The sequence below is a fragment of the Pristis pectinata genome, chromosome 24 (genome assembly GCF_009764475.1).
Source record: "Pristis pectinata isolate sPriPec2 chromosome 24, sPriPec2.1.pri, whole genome shotgun sequence".
NCBI lineage: Eukaryota > Metazoa > Chordata > Chondrichthyes > Rhinopristiformes > Pristidae > Pristis > Pristis pectinata.
Genome location: NC_067428.1, coordinates 23,571,603 through 23,592,972, shown reverse-complemented (window position 1 = coordinate 23,592,972; position 21,370 = coordinate 23,571,603). Strand labels below are relative to the sequence as shown.

At 43.5% G+C, this 21,370-nt stretch overlaps 1 protein-coding gene across 5 annotated transcripts in view; it reads right to left on the bottom strand.

Moving 5' to 3' along the window:
• The window catches only part of LOC127582672 (transducin-like enhancer protein 4), a 180,018-nt gene that overhangs the window by 2,583 nt on the left and 156,065 nt on the right, over positions 1-21,370 (bottom strand). For all 5 annotated transcript variants that reach the window (XM_052038192.1, XM_052038195.1, XM_052038193.1 and 2 more), the window contains exons 14-19: positions 16,464-16,540; positions 13,051-13,300; positions 9,187-9,434; positions 8,139-8,286; positions 5,344-5,494; positions 2,197-2,273 (exon numbers count right to left, since the gene is read on the bottom strand). In XM_052038192.1, the coding sequence (XP_051894152.1) occupies positions 2,197-2,273; positions 5,344-5,494; positions 8,139-8,286; positions 9,187-9,434; positions 13,051-13,300; positions 16,464-16,540 (951 nt within the window). The remainder of the gene's footprint in view (positions 1-2,196; positions 2,274-5,343; positions 5,495-8,138; positions 8,287-9,186; positions 9,435-13,050; positions 13,301-16,463; positions 16,541-21,370) is intronic.

Genomic DNA, 21,370 nt, shown 5'->3' with positions numbered 1-21,370 from the left:
TGGGAAGAAGAGAAGAAGCTTGGTGAGGGTGGGGATTACTTAAAGTGGGAGAATTCAATGTTCATGCCGCAAGGTTCCAAGATGGAAAATGAGGTGCTGTTCCTCCAGTTTGTGCTTGGAATTCTCCTGACAGTGGAGAAGGTCGAGGACTGACATATCAGTGATAGTGTGGGAGGGGGAGTTGAGAGTGGTAAAGAAGGTGTACTTGCCTTCATCGGCCAGGCATTGAGTATAAAAGGAAGTCATGTTGCAGTTGTATAAAGTTTTGGTTAGGCCACATTTAGAGTATTGTGTGCAGTTCTGGTCGCCCCCATTACAGGCAGGAAGCTTTGGAGAGGGTGCAGAAGAGGTTCACCAGGATGCTGCCTGGATTAGAGAGTATTAGCTGTAAGGAGAGTTTGGTCAAATTTGGATTGTTTTTTCTGGAGTGCTGGAGGCTAAGGGGAGACAAGTTTATAAAATTGAGAGTCAGAGTCTTTTTACCAGGCTAGCGATATTAAATACTGGAGGACATAGCTTTAAGGTAAGAGGGGGAAAATTGAAAGAAGTGCAGGGCACGTTTTTTTCTCCACAAAGTGGTAGGAACCTGGAACATGCTCCCAGGAGTGGGAGTGGAAACAGACATGATAGTGGAGTCTAAGGCAATTAGACAGGCACATGCAGGAAATGGAGGGATACAGATCATGTGCAGATTTAGTTTAATTTGACCTCATGGTCAGCACAGATATGGTGGGCTGAAGGGCCTGTTTCCTGTGCTGTTCTATGTTCTAATTCCACACACACAGCATTGAAGGTCGGGAATGAACCTGAGTCACTAGTGCTGTGAGACCGCAGCTCTACCAGGTGCACCACTGTACCATCCACTGGTACGTGAGTACATCACTGGCTTTAGGGAGCTACTGGGCAGTGATCTGGCCCAGGAAAGGTGCCTGATCCTCTTGCAAAGGGACTCTTTCCTGGCTCAACACACTAAAAGCAGGAATGAACCTGGATCTAAATAGGAATTTTAACCCCAAAACAGATAGATTTTTATTAATCAAAAGGCATAACGGGGGAAAAGGAAGGCGTTTAGAGTTAACTCATCGACCAGTCATGACTCTCTGGCAATGCAGAACAGTTCCAAGGTGTTACTTGGAAGCACATTTGGCAGTGAACTGACTCTCAGAAAGCCCTCCAAAATGTACATTAACAGCAGGAACTCGGGAACAAAACTGTATACAATGTTTTAACTGATTTACTGGGTCTTGCAAAGGTATCCCAGTGTAAACCAAAGTGAAGTGCAGCAATTAGTCACCAAACCTTGTTCTGGCAGGAAATTAACAGTGCAGTTTCTCTTCAGTAGATCACAGCTAGTTAAAATACAGTAAAGTTCCATGTTAGGCCTAGCAAAATTTGGGTTACTATTGCTATTAGGTTTTATAAATCGTATCTTGCATAAGTGAAGAGACTGGGGCGCAGATATACTTAAATTAAGGTGGCATTGCTTCACTGATGAGAGAACAAGCTATCACACTGCTCATATTCACAGTGATTTAGCTGGCTAATTCAAAACCCCTGGGGAATGACACTCGGTTTCTCTGCTAAACTTCTGCTGGGTTCTCCCTTCTTGCCACCGCGATCACCTCTGTGGGTAGTCTGTTCTACATCCTCAACGTTCTCTCTGTGCTTCAATCTACTCTTCTGACTACTGCACTCAAGGCCATGGGTCTTGTGACTTGTGCAACTTTACCTGGTTACAAGTCTTGTGTTTGAGAGTGGACGTAGACCATATTTTCACTTTAGAACGGACAAATTGAAGTGGGGAATGGTGCTAATTATAAAATTAATTGAATGCCACTGAATCATCATTGATACTTTTCCTTCTTCTTTATTACAAGTTTCACCATGGTTGAATAATTTTGATAGACTTAATGTTCTGTCAGTCTCTGAGCCTGTTCGGCAAGTTAACGGAACTGGGGATTGGGTCTTCCCTTCCACCTTTGAGAACCACTTTCATCACTGCTTCACTCTGCTGATAAGGGGTGAACTGTACATATAGTTTCCACATTGACAGCTCTTTATTGCAATCATACTGACTTCTACCTGGAGGTGCTGAGCAAGACTTCTATCTCCTCTCTCCTTGAGCAATGATGACAGCAGTACCCAAGGGTAGTTAATGCTCTGGCCTTGTATATTTGTGAGTGACCCAATAAATACCTGAAATATACTGGCTCCATAGGGAGTCCTCCATGCATTCAGAAGGTTGTCCTTCCCAGTGCTTACAAACCATTTACCTGTAAAATAGAAAAAATATAGTTTTTTTTTAAATTCATTATTCTGTAATATCTTTATCGAGAAGTAAGAATATTGGTTGGATCACTGAAGCACTTGCCTTCACCCATTCAAACTAAACATGTCCCTGACTAATATGTATGTATTGTGTACCTGGATTTTACCAGCAGGTCCGGAAAGGTGGAGGGTGATTCTGTCTGTTCATCCAGTCTTACTGGAGTTCCCCAGCATAACGCCAGGGAATCGCCTCTTGGATCCTGTGCTAGGTATGATCAGGAACAGGAGCTGATAATCCATTGATTTCAGTGGGACTGACGGACAACTGTTGTGGAGATGACACGGAAGGGTACATTTTTCCTCATTATTCAATCGCTGTTTTTAATTTGTTTGCTGGTGAGGCTTAGGGTTGGGTGATTAGAACATGAGAGTTGGGTTCTGGAAGGGAGGTGGTGGTTGATGCTTGGGTAAGGGCCATAAGCATGTGACCATGGAGTGTGGAGGGGGCCCCAACATAGTCTGGTTCCCAGCACCAGGCAGGACTTGCTCAGCAAGGCCCCCTGAGAACTCCATAGGTGCAGAGGAAGCATTGAGCCAAGGGACCCTAATGACAGGCAATTGTGATTAGTGATTGTTAAACTGCTGAGCATGCTTGAAGGGCTGGATGGCTTAGTCCTGCTACTATGTCTCATTTTTTAATGCTGGAATCATAGGCAATCACAGTCTGGTGTAGGGAGAAAAAAAATCTTACGCAAAGAGTGACGGAAAGTAATGGGTGATCAAATGTGTCCAAAGCTACTGCAGGCCCTAACTATGAGGAAGAGGGTTGCAAAAGCAGCAATGCCATGACACCAGCTTGGTTTCCCCTGGAGACCAATGATTAGAGCACATCAGGCCAGTACTTGCATTTTGAGCAGCAGATACCAGGCTGAACAAACAATCTGCTGGAGGAACTCAGTGAGTCGAGTAGGATCTGTAAAGGGAAGGAATTGTCGACGTTTTGGTCGAAACCCTGTATCAGGACACAGGGAAGATGGCTGGTATGAAGAGGAGAGAAGGAGTGGTTAAGAAGTGAGAAGGAGAGAGATGGGAGCCCAAGGCGATTGGTGGACTGAGGAGAGGTGAAGAATGACAGGTAGGTAGAGCCATTCTAGACTTGCACTTGGAGTTAAAAGGCAAGAGGTTTGAAAATAGTATCTGGGGCACTGTGCGGGATGTACATGAGTTAGCCATTTAGCTGGCACGTGGAGTAAATACTTCATTAAACTTGACTAGTGGAAGTCATGTATCTGTGAGAGGAGGAGCAAGTTTCTGCTGAACCTACTAAAAACTCCGCTGTGACCAAAGAAGCAAGCTTTTCCATTGGCAGAGTGATGGATTCTCATTGTCAGTAAAGATGCTTAAAAGAAGCTTAGCATTTTGAACTGTCTCGTTATCAAACACACAGAGGAAGGGTGAAAAAAATGAGAGCACAGTAGACTGTGCCAGTGAGGGGCCAACAACTTACAGAGAGACATGAATCCTAGGGACTGTGACAGTTTGAACACACTGCCAGTGTTTGGCACTGTTTGAACATGGATCAGATTAAAGTTCTATTGTGAATAGGATGGAAAATTAAACAGTTAACCAGAGGAGGCTTAAACATCACTTCAGAGTTTTTAAACCTTGTGTAATATCACCAATATGGCAAGTAAACTTTTGGTGGAACCTTGGAATGATCTCACCAAGAGGGCATGTGCATAAAGTCACTACCATTCAAGGCCAACTTGGCCAAGGTTTCTACGATAACTGAAATACAAATCTCTGCAGTTGCTGGAAATACTCAGCAGTTTAAGCAGCATTCATGGAGGGAGAAACAGTTAACATTTCCAGTTAATGGGACTGACGTGAAGTGACATCTCTGCTTTCCACTCAATAGATGCTGCCTAACCTGCTAAATATCCCCAGCATTTTCTGCTTCTTCAAATAGCATCTCCCAAACCTGCAATGTTCACCACTTAAGAGGACAAAGGCAATGCTTATATTACTTTTATTCATTGCCCTCCAAGTCACTCATCATTCAGACTTGGAAACATGTAGCAGTTCCTTCATTGGCACTGGGTCCAAACCCTTGACCTCCTTACCCAGTAACACTGTCAGAGTATCTTCACCACACAGACAGAAATACTTCAAGAAGAATGCAGTTCACCAATGTGGCTAACGAAGTATTGCACGGGCAGTAGAGTGGGTGCAGTTGTAGAGCTGCTGTCTCTTGGCTCCAATGACCCAGGTTCAATCCTGACCTCCGCAGCTGTCTGGTGTGGAGTCTCCATGTTCTACCTGTGATTGCATGGGTTTCCCTTGAGTTCAACTATTTCCTCCCACATCCCAAAAAAGTGTAGGCTGGAAGGTTAATTGGCCATTGTAAATTGCCCCTACTACGTAGGTGAATGGTAGAATCTGGGGGGGGGGCGGGCGGGGCGGGGAGTTGATGGGAATATGAAGAGAATAAAATGGGGTCAGCGTAGGCATAGTTGGCAATGGACATTATGGGCCAAAGGGCATGTTTTCACGCTGTTTGGCTTTGTTATCCCATAGAAGGTAATAACAAATGGACAATTAATTGTGACCTTGCCTATAATCTCCACATACCATGAAAGAATTAAATATAAATGGACCATAAACATTAAAACACAGGAGCCATTTCAGATTAACATAAAGGTACTCAACTCTGCTGTTGTTGTAGGTTTATGTTAACATAACAGCTGGGTTACTGGACTGGTAAACCAGACATGCATACTACTTCTGAGAAACAAGTTTACATCCCACCATGACGGCAGGGAAATATAAATTTTAATTAAATAAATCTGGAATAACAGCGTGCACCACCATTACTCTACCATGTTGTCATGGGTTTGGTTCAGGGAAGGAAACATGCTGGCTTCGATGTGACTTCAGATCCACTGTGATGTGGTTGACCTCCAAAGTAATATGGCAAGCCACTCTCAGATCAAGGGCCGTTAAGGCTAGGCAATAAACAAAAGAAATCCTCAGCATCGGTTTAATGCAAGGCTGCAACAAAACAATATTCCTTACCACAACAGGCAAATTTGAGTGACAGCACGCAACTCTCATGAAGGTGAAGCTGGTATTTGTCCGGCTTGTTGACGTGTAACACTTCTACATTGCTGCTCTCCATGCCAACCGCGAGCCACTCACCGGTCGGGCAGTACCCCAGGGAGAAAATCTGAAACACAACCCATAGAATTTCTAGCAGCTTCATCATTTGCAGAGGGAAACTTACTTTAAATAGCCCGGTTTATGGTTGTTTCATTGTAAATAAACAAATGACCCAGGGTCTGTTTACAGCACATATTGAAGTGAAGATGGGGGTCGTTTGACCTTGAGCAATAAGTGTGATCGGATCAGTCCTGCATTCACTGGACGAGTCAATGGAAGTGAGAACTGGGTGAAGTGTGCACCAGGTGCCTGAATCAATGTCACCCATTTTACTCTACTAGCCAAAGTCAAAATTAACACAGATATAAAGATAACAGACCCCATCAGGAACTATAACATGAATTAAAATTTTGGATGTAGACCCTTTGTTAGAATTATCTCTTAGGGGTGCGGAAATAAGAATTACAATATGGTAGCTCCACATTAACTTTTAGTTCCCCCATGTTGGGGAAATATAGCTACTTTGCAATGGACTCTTGACACCATTAGCTAACTCACTTACAAGGCTCAAAAACTCACATATAGACTGAGCAATAACAAACCAGCCGGAGCTGAGATATTAAAGGCTAGAAATCGGGAAACATACCATGTTTTTTGGGCACTATGTGGTCTAATTTCGAATTTACAAGCAGCAGATTGTGCTGGAGACGATTTCCAGATTAAATTACACCACACTCACAAATGGATCTGGCAACTCTGTGCACCGTTCTTGTTTCCACATCTGATGTATTCCATGTGCCAACTATGCACCAAATGATGTCATTATCAGCATAACACCCATTGCCTCCCTATCTGACAACTGGAGCAGTAAGCTTCACGCAACGACCATCATGGACCAGTCTCAGTAAGACGGTGCACGTGATATTTAATGCTTTTTATCCATTTAAAGGGACATCAGGAAGCCTGACAAGGCATCTTCCAAAAGCCAGAGAGTGTGAAACAATTTATTGCGTGTGCTTTTTTTTCCCTAGCATTAAGCTACTGAGGTACACGTTTGTTGGGTGCCTTAGTGATGACACCACTAGCAGCACTTCCTTACTAATTATTGTCACTCTTTATAATAATTAGTCCTTTACTAAGTATTGTTCCATCCATTCTAGCTACTCAGAGTAGGCTTGGATCTCAGAACAGGCAAAGGTAGGTCTGTCTGTGGCTGGGATCTCAGGATGCAAAGGTGCGTCTGTCTGTGGAAAGCCTATTTCCAGAGAAAACGTATTCTACCTGGGCCTCAATGATGAGCAAAGTATTTGCAAGCTCAAGTTATCCAAGACTGTCATCACCGAGATATGTGGCAGTCCGCAGGAAGATGTTTGACCACACTCTTATGCCTGGACTTTTCCCTCTGTGGAAGTCAAGATCATGTTGATTCCTAACTTCCTTTCCAAATGGCAGCTGTCTATCTTGATGCTAACTGGTGCATCAGAGAAATCACTGAGGGGCCATATTCGGAAATCTACTTTGATTTCTTGAACAACAGGTGGCATCTTGGGCGCTCTCACAATACATGGGTTGTTGAGGATCATTAGGAGAATTTTCTCTTGGTCAATGCTACATTTCCAGGGAGCGCGCACAATTCTTTTGTTCACACTATAGTGGGCTCTCCAATCACAACAGCTGAATCCAGACACAACAGAGACACAGGATGATAGTGGAGAACACTATTGCTGGGTCCAAGATAAGATTTTGCTGCCTGTATCACTCTGGGGCACCTTGCTGTGCACACCAAACAGATGGGGAGACTTTGTCATTATGCACTGCATGCTGCATCATCCAGCAAGCCAAAGCAAGGAGACCAAGAGCTCGAGGGCCACGAGGTAGAGCCTGAAGAGCAGTAGGGGGAAGAAGGCAGGAGGACGTCCTCGCTTAGCAGCCACAGCCTCGTCTCCCAGATGAGCAAGAAGGTAGGCATTGGCTGCATGGATATAAGGAACTCCCTAATATACTTCAGTCACTGGGTGCCAGTGACGGAAGGAGTGAATATACGGAATGATTGATGGGGCATCAATCAAGGGGATGCTTTCTCAAGCATCTTGAGTGTTTTTGGGGGGGGGGGGGGGGGGAGGGGGGGGGGGAGAGGGGGGGGAGGGGGTGGACTCATCCAGGCAAGAGAAGAGTATTGAACTGTAGATCGATTGATACTTGAGGAAGGAAAGAAAAATTCAGGGTTATTGGGTTATTGGAAAAAACCCAAAGAAAGGGATTGACTGGATCACTCTTGCAGAGAGTCAGCATGGGCGCAATGTGTTGAATGCCCAATTTCTATACAATTACAATTCCATGATTTTAAGTTCATCCTTGATCACAGCAGCTTGACATGGCTGTGCATGGACAACACAATGTGATTGTGCATGAAAGTTGTACTGAAATTTGGAGTCATTGGATCTGAATTTTGGAAATGGAGTTGAAGGCAAATTCATCACCATATTGTGTTTAGTGCACGCAGCCAACATTCTAATCCTTGGTGTTACAGGACCGTAAATATAGCAAGGGTTCACATATTGAGGACTGCAGAGGAATAGCAAAATTTACTGGCATCCAGGAACACATTCCTCCCTCAACTCTACCATCAACACCAATTGCACAGCACTCACTTGCCATCACCCCCCCCCCCCCCGTCCTGTCACCCCCATACTTCCTCTCACACTCTGTACCTGCGAGGTGAAGTCGTGCTGCTGAAGTTGTCGTCCCTCCCTCAGGTCCCAGCACCTGACAGTATTATCAAGGCCACCGGTCCACAACTTGGTCCCGTCGTTTGAAATATCAATGCAACTGGCTCCGTCTGTGTGCCCCTGGAACTGCCTGCAGATACAGATTGCAAAATAGACCAGGTAAAATTAAAGGCCATCTGTAACGATGCTTGCTGTCAATGAAGATCACCGCTAAACTTCAAACATCATACAGACAGAATGCACATTTATCACTGCAATGCTCAACTCTTGGCTGCATCAATCTTACCCTATAAATTGGAAGTATTCACATTTTATTTTTTATATCTGTTTCTCCCATTTCTCTCTTCCAGAAGGTACTGGTCACCTTTATTGTGAGCACTAAAGGTGCAAAGGCTATCGTCTGTCTCTTCCACACTATGGGGACGTTTACCACAGGATGTACCTTAACATGACCATGCAAAAATTGTCAACTCTCTTGAACTTCTACAAGATGCTTTGATGAAGGCATACAGCTCCGCTGTCAGGAAGCCTGTTAATCAGTGCTTTGCTATTCCAAGTGGTACAGATAAAGTTTTCAGGGATCAATTTGATCCATTACAGTCTGTTGCCAGCGATTTGAAGTCCAATATATTATCCTTCAACACAGGGAATCATTAAATAACAATGTCATATAGGTGAGTCCAGGTGAGCATGCCTATAACTTGGCCAGGCTTGTTATACAGTTCCATTGTGTGAAGGTGCTTCTTATTAATGCTCTAATTATGTAATATTCCCAACAGCATCAATCTTTTAATGCAGGTATTGGCCCTTATTTTCACTTGACAAATAAACCAAGCATTAAGATAAATTAATAATCATGCGCAATTGAACATTTGGCCAGTGTTTATTTAGGTGGTTCTTGCATAAAGAACAGAAATCAGGGAAGGTTGTTGGGGGCGGCCTTCACCTGTAGAGCTCCAAGTTGCAATCCCCAGGGAAGAAGAAGTGGGATTAAAGGAGTTGGCTGCCCACATTCCCAAGCGTGCCTTACCTGACCAGGGTCTGATTGTGCAGATCCCACACGGCAATGTTGCCATCACTGCAACACGAGAAACAGACTTTAGCGTCGGGACTGATGGCGAGAGCGTAGCAGGCGGGAGCTGACGAGGTCAGTTCGGCTTTTATTCGTGGAGTTGGTGCTGCCAGGTCCCAGATGGAAAGCGTGCTGGCCTCCCCGCCCACTATCAGAGTGCGTCCATCAGGCAGGAGCTTGCAGGAACGGATGTAGTTGTCCCGGTTCTGAGAAAAACGGGAAGATGTAACAGTGAGATAGCCTCTATGATGGATTCCTACTTAATCCAACACCATCTAAAGAGAAAAGCATTTGGGACTTTTAAATTCCATTTCACACAAGTAAATTGGGAAGTCTCCCACTGATCCCAGTATTATAGAACACAGAAACAGGCCCTTTGGCCCAAAAGGTCCATGCTGACCAAAATTCCCATCTAAGCTAGTCCCATTTGCCACATTTAGTCCATATCTCTCTAAGTCTTTCTTATCCACGTACCTGTCCAGGTACCTCTTAAATGTTGTTAATGTACCTGCCTCAACCACTTCCACTGGCAGCTCGTTCCATATACTGACAAACGCTCTGGGGTGAAAAAGGTGGTCCCTCAGGTTCCTATTAAATCTCTCCCCTCTCACCTTAAACCCTCTAAGTTCTTGATTCCCCAACCCTGGGGAAAAGACTGTGGTCTAACTATAGCCCATGGAATCAAGGAAGACCCAAGGTTCAGCTCTAAGACTCAGCCCAATTAGCTGATCTCAAGAGCAGGTGATGGAGGCAGTGCACTTGCCCCCAGTACCTAATGGTTAGGGACAGGGAAATCATCCAGATTTCTCTCCTTCGCTGCTGCTCATTAATTATTGCCCATGGCATGTTGTTAAATGGGGCTTTCATTACAGCCATTCCTTGATTTACAAAAGGGAGGAATTCCTAGAAAATGTTTTGTGAAGGAAAATTTTGTAAATTGAAGAGGCTGGGTGAAATGCATCTTTTGGTACTGTGTATTCCTATGGGTGGGGTATAGAGCATTATCCCTCATAGCAAATAGCAAGTTGAAGGCATGTAACCCAAACATTCAATGGTAGTATAGTGAAAATTCATAAAACAAACATTGGTTAATCAAGGAATACCTATATCCAGAAAGTTACACACCAGGGTGAGGCCTGATCTGGAATGCTTTGAATAATCCATTAAAGAAAGCCCTACATTTATGTAATGCCTTTCATGTCCCTTTCAGAATGTTGTCTTAAAGCCAAAGAAGCACTTCATGAAGAGTTGTCAGGGTTATAATGTTATAAAAGTGGCAGCCAATTGGTGTACAGCAAGTTCTAGCCATCGGCAAATGGTAACAACAGGAATAAAGAGCTCTGGACATACTGAGTGGGGGATAAATATTGGCTAGATCACTGGGATAACTCCCGTGTTCTTCTGTGAAATATTGCCAAGGAATCTTTTGCCTCCACTATGGAGAGTGCATGGGCTTCAGTTTAATGATTCATACCAAAGATGGTACTTCCAACAATGCAGCACACCCATGGCAGTATTTCTGAAGAAGGGGAATGACTGGCAGTATTCTCATATTTATCCCTCAACTCACACCCAGAAAGGATCTGGTTGCTGCTTGTGAGACTTTTCTGTGGCTGCTACAGTCTTAATACAAAAGTAACTGCAGTACTTCTCATTAGCTTTGAGAGGTCCCAAGGTTCTTTATACTGGAAACATTTACTTTCAAGGGTAAGATACTTTTGCTTCTCTTTTCTTAGTGCTCTGGAAGTTTTTTTTCATGAACATTGTTTCACTTCCTTTTGGTTATTTTGCTGCCTGGTACTCATCTCACCAACACTGAGTGGAACAATGACTGCAACTCATCCTCTGACTAATAGTGGGAGAGTGCAGTACACCACAGTGTACTGTCACTCCCCTTCCCCTATCATTCCTAAAGCGAGAGAAAAAGGAAAACATTTCCATCAATGAACAACCCATTGAAGCAGAGTGCTTCGAACCTAATATTAACCCAGGATAATAAAAGAGATGTGCATTTAATAAAGCGCTTTTCACCAGCTTCAGATCCACTAAAACACTTTGCAGACAATGTCACTCTTACTGTAGGAAATGCGACTTCTAACAAGGACCCACATACAGCAACGTTTTAGTCTTGCTGACAAGAAGCCGAGGAGAATTTGATGGTTCTTCTTGGATCTTCTACATTCACTCGAGGGGGAAGACATGACCTCAGTTTCACAGCACATCCAAAAGGCAGCAGCTCCAAAAGCGTAGTGCTCCCTTGGTGTTCCATGGGGAAGGTCAGCCAAGAATGTGTGCTCAAGTCTCTGGTGTGGGACTTAAACATACAACCTTTCTGGGTCAGAGGTGAGAGTGCTCACAATTGAGTCAGGGCTGATAGTATACATTACAATTAACAATGATTGGCCACAGCAGTCAAACCAAGACAATGGGTTAGCTCATCACTAACAACCTTGTCCCTCTGTCAGTCGTGGTAGAGGTAAGCAAAACTTGTTTAACCATTTCGAGAGCCCATTCATTGCGACTGCAAGTCTGCATCACAGAAATAATGGAGACTCAGAGTCAAACAAACAAATATCTGGTGTGGCAAGCAGAAACTTCTTAGCATTGGCTCGGATTTTGATTGGACTGGGTAAAGGGATCGGCACACAAGGTGGCACACCTCAACATCAGCAGACAGGCTGCAGTGGGAGGAAGTATTGCTTTGGGTGCCTGCCATTCTTAGAAGGGTCAACACCTGAAACATAAACTTAAGGCACAAGAAATTCTGCAGGTGCTGGAATCTGGAGAAATACACAAAAGATGCTGGAGGAACTCAGCAGGTCAGGCAGCATCCATGGAGGGAAATAAACAGTCGACGTCTTGGGCCGAGACCCTGGTCTCAGCCCGAAACGTCGACTGTTTATTTCCCTCCATGGATGCTGCCTGACCTACTGAGTTCCTCCAGCACATTTTATGTACTGAAACTTAAACTTGACTGTTTCTCTCTACAGATGTTGACCAACCCGACTATCTCAAGCATTCTCTTTTCTTGTTGATTTCCAACATCTGCAATATCTTGATGTGTGTTAGCAACTATTAACTGTGCAGGGCCCTGTGTAGGAAAACCTTCCATTCCTCAACCGTAGTACAATGAGGGAAAACTGAATACATCCTTAACTTAGATCTTCTGGCAATCCTGGTGGAGCCTCAGAGTAGGCCTTAAAATCTGCTCTTCATCATTAACTTGTTGCATTTGGATGACAGAGTTTCCCAATGTGCTAAAGTGTGGTGTTGGGAGGCAGTGGATTGCAGCAGTATAGTTATTCCAGTCAGGCACTGGCAGATATTGGGCAGCATATACTACTCCACAGGGAATAAATGCAACTTTAGAGTTGCTCTTAGCTGTTCTTATGATTCTCCTGGTGATTCTGCATGAAGCAGCTTCAGCGAAGGCCTGAGGATGGCTCTCCTCTCTGCCATCTAATTGGGGAAATCAGAAAAAATGGGGAAAGAAAGGGAGACTGCTATTGTCAAAGTTGTGCACATTCAATTCATTCTTCAGGTCCCACTTCCACAGATGGATGTAAAAGATCACAAGCAATGAATAAAAATTCTGAATGTCCTGACCAACATTTTCCTTACCGCTACCAAACTGATTCACTGATTGGTCACCTCATTTGCTGTGGTGAATTCATGTTGTGCATACTGTTTGTTACTACAGTAATTATATTCCTGACAATCTGAAGTGATTTAGAACATTCCAAGTACAACATTAAATGCTCAATCCTGCTGCTTTTAGTCTTAGCATTATATAAATGACAAACGTGGTGGTTGTTGCCTTACCAGACAGTCAAGCTGAGAGACGGGGCTTTTACTGCCGGGCTGGCTGATGTCCCACACCTTGACGCACCCTTTGCCCCCAGTGTACACATGCCTCATGGGGTTGCTGACGGTAACGGCACACACAACCTCGCCGTGATTCAGGTTGTTGATCTGCCGAGCGTGCCGAGGAATGCCTGGACCAACCAAGGCGTCAGGAGGGAATGGGACAGGCTGCATCTGACTGTCGGCACTTACGTGGAACGAGTAGGCCCTGGGATCAAAAGGCTGTAAGTTAGCGGACAATACTGTCTATTATAAACATCACCTACAGTACTGTGCATCAGAAAACAAGCAAATTCATAGAAAAGCAAAGGAGACAATATGGGCCATCACGCAGATACTCTAAAGGCAATCCCATTAGTCCCAGTTCCCGAATATATTTGCTAAAACCCCTGTATCTGATTATCTGCAAAACTATGCATTAATCCCCATATGGCCTAACTTTACAGTGAATCCCTATCAGAGGGCTGAGTCAGAGTGGTACAGCAGAGAAATGGGCCCTTCCGCCCACCACGTCCATGCCGATCTTTTTCCCATCTACATGAATCCCATTTGCCCACATTAGGGCTGTATCCTTCTACACCTTGTCTATTTAAATGTCTATCAAAATGCCTCTTAAATATATAATTGCCTCTGATTCCACCATCCCCTCAGCAGCGCATCCCAAATATCAACCACTGTGGAAGAAACCTTATCCCTCAGTTCCCCTTTGAAATTCCTTAGGAACAGGAGCAGCTTTAATAACCCATTAGCAGGTTTTGCTTTTTTTCTAAACTTGATTCAACGATCTACAGTGTGACCCTGGACTTACAGTTTGAAACATGTATTCCTTGGAATTTAGAAGAATGAAGGGTGACCTTATTCAAATGTATAAGATCCTAAGGGGGCTCGATAGGGTAGATGTGGAGATGTTTTCACTAGTGGGAGAGTCATAGAGTCGTACAGCAAGGAAACAGGCCCTTCGGCCCAACTTATTCATGCTGACCAAGATGCCATCTAAACTAGTTCCATTTGCCTGCATTTGGCCCATATCCCTCTATACCTTTCCTATTCACGTACCTGTCCAAATGTCTTTTAAATGTTGTCACTGCACCTGTCTCAACCACTTCCTTTGGCAGCTCATTCCATACACGTACCACCCATTGTATGAAAAAGTCACCCCTCAGGTAGAGTCACAAACAAGGGGACATGGTTACAAAATAAGGGACTGGTCATTTAAAAGCGAGGTGCATCGAAATTCCTCCTCTCAGAGGGCAGTGAATCTCGGGAATTCTCTGCCTCCAAGGGTGGTGGAGGCCAGATCATCAGATATATTTAAAGTGGAGATGAATAAATATTGGAAAGATCGAGCAATTGAAGATCATGGGGAACTGAAACAGAAGAGGAGTTGAGGCCAGCATAAGTCAACCTTGACCATATCGAATGGTGAGGCAGGCTTGAGGGACGTGGAAGCCTACTCTTGATACTGTTTTCTTGTGTTTTCCATCCTTGTCTAGAAACTCATCCTGGTTCTCACCATTGCCTTCCACTCCAGTTCTAATATTTGGTTCCAGAGAAATCAGAATAGAACATGCAGCTGCTACCATATAGCACATTTAGCTATTAGCTGGACATAAAGTCCTCAGCATGCCTTTTAAACATCTGGAGAAAGAGCCAAATTTTCATGATTGGAAGCAAACAGACTGCCTTGGTAGAACATCAGAGTTAAGGCTTCTAAGTTTAAGTTTGGCAGAAGAAGTTGGGGTGCGGTTGGTTTGTTGCTAACTGCCCTGGAAAATGGCTAACCCAGGAGTCAGTCACACTACCACAGAATCAGGGAATTCAAACATGGGAAGGCCAGACAGTGGATAGGTAGGGAGAGGGAGGAGACAGACAGATGGGAATCAGCTGCTGTTGAGAGATGGCAAAAGAAGTTTTATATTTTAAAGAAGGCAGCAAAAAAAAGTGTCCAAATGCTTGACCCAAGAGTGACTACAGTGAGGTGGAGTCAGAAGCAGACTCCCTAGAAGTCACTTCTGGCAGCAGGTTAGGGGCCAATAACGCACGTTTGTAAACAACTGTTCATACCGCGCCTGACAGCCTTGTGCTATGGCTTAGCACTTTTTAATACCGCTGGGCAGTGCAAAGTGTGGACAGAGCACAAGCTAAATTGTGTGCCAAGCTTTGTCAAAAGAACTCCATCAAACATTTAGATTTGAAAGTCTCCAGCACCTGAAGTGGAGTGTGGTCAGTCATCAATCCAGGGTCTCCCTGCCTGAGGATGGTACCATTTAAAATAAAATCTATCTGCCCTGCTTATATCTGCTAAGTGATTATTTACTTTTCCAGATATAGAATCATAGAGTTTTACAGCGTGGAAATAGGCCCTTCAGCCCAACTGGTCCATGCCAACCAAGATTCCCATCCAAGTTAGTCCCATTTGCCAGCCTTTGGCCCATAACCTTATAAACCTTTCCAATCCATGTACCTATCCAACTGTCTTTTAAAAGTTGTTATTGTACCTGCCTCATCCACTTCCTCTGGGCAGCTCATTCCACAGACATACCACCCTTTGTGTAAAAAGGTTGCCCTCCGGGTTCTTATTAAATCTTTCCCCTCTCAACTTAAAGCTATGCCCTCTAATTCTTGATTCCACAACCCTGGGAAAAAGAGTGCATTCACCTTATCTATGACCCTCATGATTTTATATACATCTATAAGATCACCTCTACTGCACTCGAAGGAATAAAGTCCTAGCCTGTCCAACCTCTCCCTATAACTCAGTCCCTCAAGTCCTGGCAGCATCCTTGTAAACCTTTTCTGCACTACTTCCAGTTTAATAACATCTTTCTTACAGCAGGGCGACCAAAACTGAATGCGATACTCCAAGTACGGCCTCACCAGCTTCCTGTGCAACCGCACCATAACCTCCCAACTTTATACTCAATGCCCTGACTGATGAAGGCCATAAACAATGGGACAGGCCTCATATCCAAATGCACACCAGTTGTGAGAAGGGACTTTGGAACAAATTCCTGGTCTGACTGACAACTACCGGTCATCCTAGCTCTAGCCCCAGTTGAGATCTGCACATATGCACCCGAGATTATCCAGCAGCCACCAGCTGCTTGAACAGTCTCAACGTCAGATAGTTGCACAGATCCCCAGCCTGTCTTGCTAAAGAAGCTTTATTTCCAGAATATAGGCCTCAAAAGCCTCAGCATGAAAACAGCGACTACGGAGTTGCTAGAAAAAGAGATGGATCAGAAAAAAGGGTTTCAGAGAAGTGCTTGTCATTTTTGAAGAAGTTAGGTGTTTCAATTTAAGTCCCCTCACCATCCCACTGCACACACACTCCCCTCACCAGGCAAAGGTGGCTAGGTAACAAAACTCACGGTTTTCCCCCAGGAATTGTGGGCAGGCTCGGAGGAAGTCCTGAAGCACGCATATGAGGATGTGAGTCAAAAGCAACCTGAAAGTAAAGAGATCAGATGGGTCAAGCAGGGGCTGCTGCACAAAGCAAAGCACATGAAATGTGGTAAAGGCTGCTCAGCACAGCGATAAGTATTCGGTACCCCACTCATTTGTGGATCCTCAACCCCTCACCCTGCAAGTCTCACACAATGAACTCTGTTACAATGCAAATCCAGTAGATTACATTTTTACAGTATTTTAGCTGTGCAAGCAGGAGCATTAGGCTCCTCCCTAAATAATCATCAAAAATAATTAAATATGTTTGTCCATTAACATTAAGGACAGGCAAGTGTATTCTTCCAAAACCTATCAAACTTAAAGCCACGCGCATGCCCACGAGTGGACCAGCTGTTTTACAAATGGACCAATAATCATTTCCAGAGTAGTATTAAGAAGCCCCTTCAAGCCTCTCTGTGGGGCAAGAAGACACAGGAGTGACGGCCAAGGTCTGGCCAATGCTCAACATTACTGAAATGAATTCTTTGGTTTGTACAACTTTGCCACTTTTGAGAGTTTACTGTGCGCAAATTAGCTACAATGTTTCCCACAGTGACCACATTTCAAACATATTTCACTGTTTGTAGGATACTTTGGGGCAGATGTGAAATCTGCTATATAAATATAGGTCTTTCTTTTTACACCACAGGCAAGCAGCAAATGAGCAATCATTGCTTTTTCCCAAAGGGCATTATCTCACACCTGCCGGGATTAAATTCCAAGTGCCACCATCCTGCCCAATTATCCAGCTGATCTATTTCCCCACTGTATCCTTAGACAAATTTCTTCACTATCTACGACTCCACCAAATTCTGTGTCATCTGCAAATTTACTAATCAGACTATCTTTAATTGCTCCTGAACTGAGGAGATAGTCCTATAGTTACTGGATTACATAGAACATTACAGCACAGTACAGGCCCTTCAGCCCACAATGTTGTGCCAACATTTTATCCTGCTCTAATATCTATCTAACCCTTCCCTCCCACATAGCCCCCACCACTCTCTATGAAAAAAACTTACCTCTGACATCCCCCTTATACCTTCCTCCAATCACCTTAAAATTTTGCCCCCTTGTGTTAGCCATTTTCACCTGGGAAAAAGTCTCTGATTGGTGTGTCTGAAACCATAAACGGGCTAGCCTGGGTAAGAATGACCAATTTCTTTTGCTGTAGCACATTAGTGAATCAGGTAGGTCTTAATAACAGTGCAGTTAATTCAAAACTAGTGTTAAAGAGAATGCTTTATTTATTATTACATGTTTATTTAATTACTTCAAGTTAAATTGTCCAGCTGACATGGTGGGATTAGAACTCATGTTTCTGGATCAATGGTTCAGAATTGTAACTGCTAGCCTTATGCTGCTGTACACGAGGGACAGGCCAGGACTCCAGGGACAACCCCAAAGCTCTCCTTGTCATGGGTTCTTTTCCGCCCACTCAAGAAGTAAACAGGATCTTGGATTAATGCGTTGTCCATTGGCGTACATCTCGGCAGTCTGGGGCCCTTCAGTATACACTGCAACATCAGCTTAAATTTTTATGCACTAAGCTCATTCGGTTTTTGGATTTGTGTTCTTGGCTTATATCCAAAGTAGCATTGAATAGATTTCACCCCCTGTTGTCACATACAGTCACTAAAGTGAAATTGCATCGACATGAAGGACAGTTAAGAAAGCTGAGAAGGTAATTAGAACTATGTGTACCTGGGTTTTCATTGGATGCCTCTATATTGTACAATAACACTGATTTTGTGCCTCAATCCTGCAGCAAATATTTATTTTTTGTTTTGTGGTCTTAAGCTCACTGAGAATTGGGTTGAAACTGCCCACAGGATCCTTACAGTCTTTAAGATGGAAAGGAAACTTTCCTCTTGTTAGTGTAAGCTCCCTTCAAATCCAGACCACATGCATGAAAGTTGAGTCTGTTAAGCCACTGAAACACCATCTGTTGAGGTATTTAATCACTTAGAGGGCAGAGGTTACACTAAAATAAAGTTAACAACTTGCTCTTTAATGCAACACAATGCTACTTTAACCAGATGTGTTACTGGGTGATCTTAAGCTTTTCCACTTCATTGGTAGAAAGTGATCATTTTAAATAAAAAGGATTTACTCCAGGATTAAAAGTAGAAATTCAATTCAGTAGGAGTACAACTTAGCGACGATAACCTAGGAATGGCAATTATTGGATCTTTAGCCTTACTTTGGGATGCATTATATAGACCCAGGTTCTCTTTGGTTGCCATCAATAAAAACACATCACAGAAATTCTACTGTGTCAAAATAGTACCATGGAAGTGAGGAAAGAGCACAAGGTGGAAACTGAGTGGAAAATCATGGACCGACGTGGTTTTGCATCAGACATCAGGGGCTTTGCAGGGAAACGTCCCATCGTTTGTCAAGTTTTCCAATGGTTGCAGTTTCTCTGGGAACTGACATTGTTAGGTGACAGCCATGGACTTCCCTGTTGCTGCAACTTCCCCTTATAGGTACATGCTGCATTGGAGCAGAAGTCCCTGGTTTTAAATTACTCCTCCATGATAGTAAAGGAATTAGTGTAATGAAGGCAACTGGACTAATACAGCAGGGAAAGCTGCTTTAAATAAACTTGCTGGGTACTTGTACACCTGCACTTTACTGGCCTTGGTGACATTTCCACGAGACAGGATTGTTTTCTCTGGGGCGTCAGAGGCTGAGGGGAGACCTGGTGGAAGTTTATAAAATGATGAGAGGCATAGATAGGGTGGAATCTTTCTCCTCGGGCAAAAATGTTGAATACTAGATGACATAGCTTGAAGGTGAGGGGGCAAATTTAAAGGAAATGTACAAGGCAATTTTGTTTTTACACAGACTGTAGTAGGTGCCTGGAATGGGCTGCCAGGGGCAGTAGGAGAAGCAGGTACAAGAGTGGCACTCAAGAGGTTTTTAGATATGTACATGAATATGCAGGGAATGGAGGCATATGGATCATGGCATCATGCTCAGCACAGACATGGTGGGCCGAAAGGCCTGTTCCTGTGCTGTACTGTTCTATAGTGCAATGATGGCAACTACACTAACACACCAGGGAAAGCAGCTTTAAACAAACTTGCTAAATATTTCTGCTATACTATCCCTGGCAACACTTCCATGACTGACTCTACTTGTTTCAGGAGTTCTGTACAATGTGGTTAAGAAGTCACCATAGTAGCTGGGCCAGTTCTTTAACCTATTCTCCCCTCCTCCCACCCCTGCTATACTGCCTCAGTGGGCCTATCATATTACTTACACTTTCCCATTTTATACCTGCTTATAGATGGTGAAGCAGAAATAATCTCTTCATTCTTGAAACAATGCATGCTCACAATTGTCAATCATTGTAACCTTCCTGCTGCCAACCTACTGCAATAGAACTCAAACTGTGAAGTACATTCCAGAAAAATATCTTAGGAACCAGCTAGTAATTCGACCTGAGGTTGGATAAGCTGTTGCTTTTGTGGTTTCTGTCATAACCCATTCCCCTTCAATTAAATTATAGTCCCTTTGCTCATTCCCAGTCATCTGGAGTAACCTGTCCTGTGATTGCAATCAATACACTGTAACTAGTTGACAGCTAGGAGGTGAAAATGAGGCTGTACGCATTTCTTAACAGTGACACAAAAGCCTAATGACAATGCTGGAAATCAAAAGTATATAAAAAATCCCAAAACTGTCACAGGGTAGACAGCACCTTTGGAGAGACATCAAATGGTCTTGATTCTGCTGCTGTAATGAAGGCAAAATCATTTACTTTCACTGTCTCACTGTCATGAAATTGACAGAACTTTAGGATTCCTGACATGGTTTATCGTGATTCAACTTTCCACCTGTTTGCATCCTTCACCACCAAAATTAACAACAATCAGCTGAAATTTCCTGCTGGTTCACAGGATGTGGATCTCGCTGGCAATGTGAATGTTTACTGTCTCTGATTGTCCCTGAACTGACCTGTTGGTGGGTCTGGAGTCACACGGCTAATTTCCTTCTCCAAAGAACACGAGTGAACGAGTTGATGTTTGTGACAGCTGAGTTGTTTCATCATTACTATTATCAACTTACTTATTCCAGATTTATTTAATTCATGAATTTAAATTCCACTAACGTCATAGTCAATTTGAACTCACCTTTCTGAATCAATGGTCCAAGCCACTGGACGCTAGTGAAGGAACTAAACCACTATACTATGGATGCACAACAGACTGCAGATGCTGGAATCTGCTGGGATTTGTTGTACTATACTCTGGTTCCCTATTTTAGCTGTTTATAAGCTAGTTTTGCAAAATATGTCGGAAGTGTTAGGTAATAGATCAAAATTTCCATTGACATCCTTACCCATAACTATTAGCCTTGGATTCCTGGATCCTTGGATTCTAAAAAAAAACTAATTTTACATATTTACATTGACCTTTCCTCTAATAAATATTCCAAAATATAATGGATTTTAACATTAAACATGTTCTCACTTTTACTTTGATCATATATGTGTCTTCAAATCTTTATTGGGTTCTCTGTGAAATTTGTAAAAAGTTAACCACCCAGCTTGATGACATCACAGAAGTTTCCAACACAGGAGGCCATTCAGCCCAGTATGACTATGCCAATCAGAAATGAACTTTGGGTTAATTGCAGTTCCTCGTTCTTGGAAGGTCACAGCACTTCATGTGCTCATCCAGGCTCTTTTTAAATGTGCTGATGGTTTCTGTCTCTGCCACATCCTCAGCAGCCAATAAACAAAATCTTTCTTTGAAGCTGCTCTACCAATTAAATATTGCTGCTGGACACAACAGGTCCCTTTGACCTGACGCCCTTGTAG